The sequence below is a fragment of the Theobroma cacao genome, chromosome 10 (assembly GCF_000208745.1).
Source record: "Theobroma cacao cultivar B97-61/B2 chromosome 10, Criollo_cocoa_genome_V2, whole genome shotgun sequence".
In the NCBI taxonomy this organism is placed as follows: domain Eukaryota; kingdom Viridiplantae; phylum Streptophyta; class Magnoliopsida; order Malvales; family Malvaceae; genus Theobroma; species Theobroma cacao.
In genome coordinates, this window is record NC_030859.1 from 7477770 (window position 1) to 7484509 (window position 6740).

General features: G+C 31.3%; 1 protein-coding gene across 1 annotated transcript; it reads left to right on the top strand.

Moving 5' to 3' along the window:
- On the top strand, positions 1475–4743 carry LOC18586645 (rust resistance kinase Lr10). Its single transcript, XM_007010137.2, has 3 exons — positions 1475–2331; positions 3430–3456; positions 3550–4743. The coding sequence occupies exons 1-3, from the start codon at positions 1620–1622 to the stop codon at positions 4641–4643; spliced, it is 1833 nt and encodes a 610-aa protein (XP_007010199.2). The 5' UTR covers positions 1475–1619; the 3' UTR covers positions 4644–4743.

The window sequence follows — 6740 nt, forward strand, 5'->3', positions numbered from 1 at the left end:
TAACATGATTAAAACGATTAAATTAAAATATGTAGAAGTAAAAAATGATTCTACTATTCTAATTCACAACAAAAAATTATAAATATTAATAATATTTACCAAATATAATAAAATTCAATATTAATAAATCTTGATCATTATAAAAGTATTAGTTATTATATAGATTAATAGATGAGTTTTAACCATATACTAAACGTATATATACAACACGTGAACACAATTAAATAAATGAATAATAAATGCATCATAGATTATAGACATAAACAATAACACGACTAACTAATCATATTTCAGACACAATTAACAGTTTCTTAATATTATAACCATCATCTTCATTATCATGGATATATATTGTCACAAATTACTTTAACTTAGTTTATGCATCTTTAAAAAAATTAAAAGAAAAAAAATTGATAAACTGAGTAGATGCTTCAGTAATAGACCTGTACATTATTACATTAACTTATTACATTATTTAATAATTATTTTATATCTAATTTTTAATTTTCAAAATATTAATATTAAATTTTATAATATTTTAAAATTAAATAAAATTGGGGATTGTTCCTCAGCCCGAACGTATGCTTCGAAAGTGCCGATCAATCCCGACCCAAATTGATTCATAAAAGTCTCCACTATTCCGCAGGTGCGACGAAGAAGCCTAGTACGCCTTTGTTGATTGTTCAAACTCAAAAGCATGGAGAAGCTTCAACGCGCTGATAGTGATCCACGTAAAAGGACAAAGGAACCTTAAGTGAAATTGCAGTAATAAAGAATTTTCTGAGTTAATGGGACCATTTATTGATAGTAAAAAGTAATAATTAAATTTATATGCAAAGGATAATTGAATTAAATTAAATTAGATTAATAGTATATGCTTTTTTTGTTAAAATAATATTTCATTTCTTTCTTAGGATTAATGATGTTTATAAATCTATTTTTCAATATTTTAAAACTTACCATTTCTTTTTTTTTTTGGTCGTATGAAAGATCTCATTATGTCTTAATATTAATAATTTTTTGTTTTAAATTATTTAAGTTTGATTTTATGAATGTAATCTCATTAAAAAATTTTGGTTTCGCATGTTTTTAGAATATGTGAATAGTTTTTATTATTTTACTATATTTTTAGTTTATATATACATTGCCCATTTTTTCTATTTTTTTTCTACGAATAAATGATATTAGTAAACATTGTTCAACATATAAATCATCAACAATGAGGGAGAAGATACCATTAAATAATAATGATGTTAAATAGTTAATCGAGAGATTGTAATAATGTTGAGTGTTGGAGGGTAAGGGCGGAACTAACGCTGGAAACCTTTAATAGATGTGGGAATTTTAAGTTCTATAAGCAAGTTTATAGGGTTCATTACATTATAAATACAGGAATTAAAAGGAAACTTACCTGTACAGTGTTTATAGTAGAATTTTTAAATTTCACAAACAGGTTTAAACTTTAAAGTGATAAAAGATCAGTTGACCTGGTACTTGAGTCTTTTCCACGCTGCTTGACCTTCCCCTTTTTAAACCATTGCCTCTGCCTCAGACGATAAATAAGAGGCGAGTAGTTGAGGCTTCAATTATAGACGTACAACTGCCCAGATTAGATACAAATGGTAATTATCCTCCTTCACTTCCTCTTGCTACTGACTGCTTCAGCAGTTGGTCTTGGTCCAGCCTCAGCAGATCGAGATGTCTGCGAGCCAAAACACTGCAAAAACCGCCAGCCATCCGTCCGGTACCCCTTCCGATTGAAAGGCCGCCAACCGGACCACTGCGGCTCATCTGGGTTTGACCTGTCCTGCAACAACAAGAACCAGACGGTGCTGGAGCTGCCCCGTTCGGTCAAGTTATTGGTGAAGCGTATAGATTATGTACACCAGAGGATTCACGTGTATGATGAAGATGGTTGTGTCCAAAAGCAGCTTCAAAATCTCACTTTATCTGCATCTCCTTTCATGTACAGCTCAGGCTCAGATCCCTACTATTACAGCGATTCTGGAAACTTCACCTTGTTTAATTGTTCAATTGAAGATCAATCCGACTATTATGAACGTTACAGCAGAATCCCTTGCTTAAGTGGGTCTGGCTTCTATGTTAAATACGTGTATTCTGAGTCTGAAAGAAGTGACCTGTTGAATTGCAGAAAGACTACAGATATCTCTGAAGTTCCCTACGGGATGATGAATGACAGGAAAAACAAATTTGACTTTAACTGGACCAAACCGGCTTGTGGTTTATGTGAAGTCAAAGGCCGAGGATGTCGGCCCAATACTGCTAACGCATCGGGCATAGAGTGCTATTCCATCCACAGGGAAGACAAAGGTACCACATACATATGAGTATTTAAGTAGCATTGTTCTGAAATCTGAATTTAGTTTTTAAGTAGTAAGCCTTCTAAAGGGTCCATGCTTCGAAATCTACGTCGGGGTCAGTCAGCTTCAACCCTATACATAATTTTTATTATTACTACTAAAATAATAAAAATATTTTTATATTAACACATTAATTTTTACAGTATATTATAGAATTTAAAACTTGCTGTCTATTAATTAGTAATAAAAGAATAAGCTCATTCCGGAAAAAAAAACCCACAAACAAAAAGTAAATGGAGATTACAAATATGAGTCGTTTGGGTATCTTCTGTTTAATTATTTTTGTGCTTTCTTGGCAATTTTGGCAATTTTAAATTGAAATAAATGAAGCTTCTTCTTAATTGGAAATAAAAAAATTGTCATCAAGTGAAAAAATCATACTAAATGAAATAAATAATAATGTGAAGTAATATAATTCTAGATGCAAAACTGAAAGTGCAGCTGAAATTATGTTGCTAAAACCCATTTGTGTCGTAGTGCTCCTTATAATTTTATAAATTTTTAAAGGGTAACGTAATAATATAAAAAAAGTTGATGAAATATTTATTATTATACATTACAATTAATATTTTTTTAAAGAAGTTTTGATTTATAATTTTGTCTAAAAATTCAGATAAACCTCGTGCAAAAATTAAAATTTGTATGTTTTGAGATCTAATTACCTTGTTTTTGCTCTCTTCTATAAGCAAAAATAAGTCAGGTAGAACTTTTTGATGTAAAATTATTGACATTATGGGATAAATCAGGCTTCCCAAATTAGGGTACTAAACATCAAAACCAACTTCTTTAACTTACAGTTCCAGCAAGAAATTGCTTGATTCATATTGAATCAATACTTCTTTTTTACCTATGATTTAATCTCATTTATTCAAAATCTTATGCACACATCTTTGTCTCAAACTTGTAATTAAGCATTAATTTTGCAGGGCCAAAATCAATTTTGAATGTTTTAGAAACCTAAGGGAGACTGTATATAGAGTAATGATATAGGATTATTTTACTGATGTTGAGAAATATAGCATGCTGATCATTTTTGAATGTTTTCCAGGTGCAAGAATGAAGCTAATGATTTCAGGTACATGGTTGTTCCATACATTGATTTTATGTTGAGAAAAGAAATGATCTGATGAAGCATTGTAATCTCTGACTAGGATCATGTTATTTGCAGGTTTAACCATAGGATCACTTCTCCTTTTATTGAGTGTCATTGGACTCTGTTGGCTGCACCACTTGAATAAAAAAGAGAAAGATGGTCAACGCAAGATCGAACAGTTTTTGGAGGATTACAAAGCTCTTAAGCCCTCAAGATATTCCTATGCTGATATTAAGAGGATAACAAACCAATTCAAGGAAAAACTTGGACAGGGTGGTTATGGTACTGTGTTCAAAGGAACACTTTCCAATGATGTTTCAGTAGCTGTTAAGGTTCTGAATAACTTCAAGGGAAATGGTGAAGAGTTCGTTAACGAAGTTGGTTCAATGGGAAGAATCCACCATGTCAATGTTACTCGCTTAGTTGGTTTTTGTGCTGATGGGTATAACCGAGCCCTTGTTTATGAGTACTTGCCAAATGAGTCATTAGAGAAATTCATATTTGCAGCTAAGGGTGAGAATCGTTTCCTTAGTTGGGAGAAGCTTCATGAAATTGCTTTAGGCATAGCCAAAGGCATTGAGTACCTTCACCAAGGTTGCGAGCAACGGATCCTCCATTTTGACATCAAACCTCACAATATTTTACTGGATCAGAACTTCACTCCTAAGATCTCTGATTTTGGTTTGGCTAAGTTATGTTCCAAAGAGCAAAGTGCTGTTTCAATGACAGCAGCAAGAGGAACCATGGGCTATATTGCACCTGAAGTATTGTCTAGGAACTTTGGAAACGTCTCATACAAATCAGACGTTTACAGTTTTGGAATGCTCTTGCTTGAAATGGTTGGAGGGAGAAAGAATATTGATGTGACATTGGCCAATGAAAGCCAAGTGTACTTCCCGGAGTGGGTTTATAATCGTTTAGACAAAGGAGAAGAATTAGGAATTGATATCGAAGATGAAGGGCATCACAAGATCGCAAAGAAACTTACAATTGTTGGACTTCGGTGCATTCAGTGGTATCCAGTTGATCGTCCTTCAATGAAATCTGTGGTTCAAATGTTGGAAGGAGAAGCAGACAATCTGACAATGCCACGAAATCCATTTGCCTCTAAAGATGAAAAGAAGCCTAAGAAGCCCATTAACAGAGAGTTAGCAGCTATTTCTGAATAAGAAGAAAAGCAATTTGCAGAATGCAGCCTTACAATCAAAATGAGTAGAGTTTTTACTCTTAATTTTGTTCTCTATTATTTTTAAATGATAAATTTTATGTATAATTAATTTTTATTAATCTGGTATCTACAATAACAAGAGTTTAAAATATAAAAGCATACGTGATTCTTAATACATGATTAATTTGATAGTGAAAATAATATTGACTAAATTAACTTTTAGACATATGTCCTTCAAAATTAATTTTATTATTTATTTATGAGATAAATAAATTTCTGCGTCAATTATTGATTTCATACATATGATATTTTAATGGATATTTAATTATTTATGACATATATGATTTGATCAGTTATTTTTAAACATGAAATGAAGCCTAAAAAGCCCATTAATAGAGAACTAGTGGCTATTTCTAAATAAGAATAAAAGCAATTTGCAAACTACAACCTAATCGAAATGAGTAGAGTTTTTGCTTTTAATTTTGTCTTGTGTATAATGTAAACGATAAAATTTATATATAATTAATTTATACTAATTTTGTACTATACTAGGAATTTAGAATACAAAAGTGTACATAATTTTTGATATATGATTTTATAGCAAAAATAATACTGATTAGATTAATTGTTGGGATTTAGTATACTTGGATCTTCTTTTTCTTTTTTCTACGTAACTCTTCAATAAGTGAGATCTTAATGTTTTTGTGTGATGGGCCTAGCCATATCTTTATATAATGAATCCCTAATCTCATCCATAATAAGATTTAGGGTTTCCTACACATACTTACGCTTTTGATCTCACATTTGATATCGGAGTCTAGCCCACTTTATTAAATCATATTATGGACTATAATATTATCACTTTATAAAGGCCAAAATAACTTAATTTGGTTTTAATAACATACAAAAAATAAATAATGTAACTCTACATTTTGATTTTACAAGAAAATCTAACAATCTCTCACTTAGTGTAAAACCCGACCCTATAAACACATGTCATGACATACATGCACTGAGTAGCATGTTATTATGCTAGGAAAGCACCTAAGAATAGACGAAACCCGGTATTGTACCTAACGGTACACTTGAGTTGATTTAACCTCAAACTAATTTAAATAGGAATCGTAGGATGAAATTTAATATTTTACAGTCCAGGAATGACTAAAAATGATTGTTCGGAGTTCGAGGGTTCATTTGGGGTAAAATTGAAAATTTTGATGTTCAGGGGCAAAATAGTAATTTTTCCACCCGTGGATAAAATTTGAGATTTTGAGAGAATTTAGATCACATTTGACAAATTGGAGAATGGTATGAGTATAAGGGATGAAAATATGTCTATGGGCAATTTTTTAGTTTTTGGGGTAAAAATGTAATTTTTGACTTTTACGGGGGCAAAAGTGTAAATTTCAAAAATTACTCCACCAAGACTTTGGATAAGTCTGAGAATTTTGTCTAAGCTATGGATATGTGAGACAAGTGTATGGTGAAAATTTGGAAACAAATGGATGAAATTTTAAAAACGGACAAATGGGAAAATGACACATGGCATTTTTTTAATGGTTTAATATTATTTTAATGAAAAGTCAGCCCATTTAAACCCCATTTTAAGTGATGGCCAGCCATAAGGGAGAACAAGACAGAAAATAGAGAGGAAAGGAAGAAAAAAAGAAAAACCAAAGAGAAACAAGAAAATTCAAAGGGGAATTCGCGTTTTTTGCTTGTTTACGCGTCTAACGGTAAGATTTTTCGACTTTAGCTTGATTTCTACCTTTCCTATGCCTTTGTTTCCATTTAGCATGCTTGAGGAGAGAGATCTAAAAGTGACATCAAGGGCTGGCCGAGTTTCAAGGGGGGAGAAATTGAAATTTTTAGGTTTTAATTTTTAGTTAAATTGATAGTTTTAGTTAGTTAAATGTGTTTAGAAATTAAATTGGGCAAGAAAGCATTAAATTTTCACAATACCTACCCTTGGCCGAATCTGCAATGAGATACAATGATGATAATCTGATTTTTATTCTAANAATACAATGTCATCCACATATATTTGTACAACAATTAAATCATGTAAGTATCTTTTAATAAACAATGTAGTATTAAT

What these genes read in the sequence shown, in the direction of transcription:
- LOC18586645 (XM_007010137.2), top strand. Translation starts at nt 1,620, where the DNA reads ATGGTAATTATCCTCCTTCACTTCCTCTTGCTACTGACTGCTTCAGCA. An exon ending in CATCCACAGGGAAGACAAAG is followed by an intron (nt 2,332 to 3,429) that starts GTACCACATACA and finishes AATGTTTTCCAG; the next exon opens with GTGCAAGAATGAAGCTAATG. An exon ending in AATGAAGCTAATGATTTCAG is followed by an intron (nt 3,457 to 3,549) that starts GTACATGGTTGT and finishes TGTTATTTGCAG; the next exon opens with GTTTAACCATAGGATCACTT.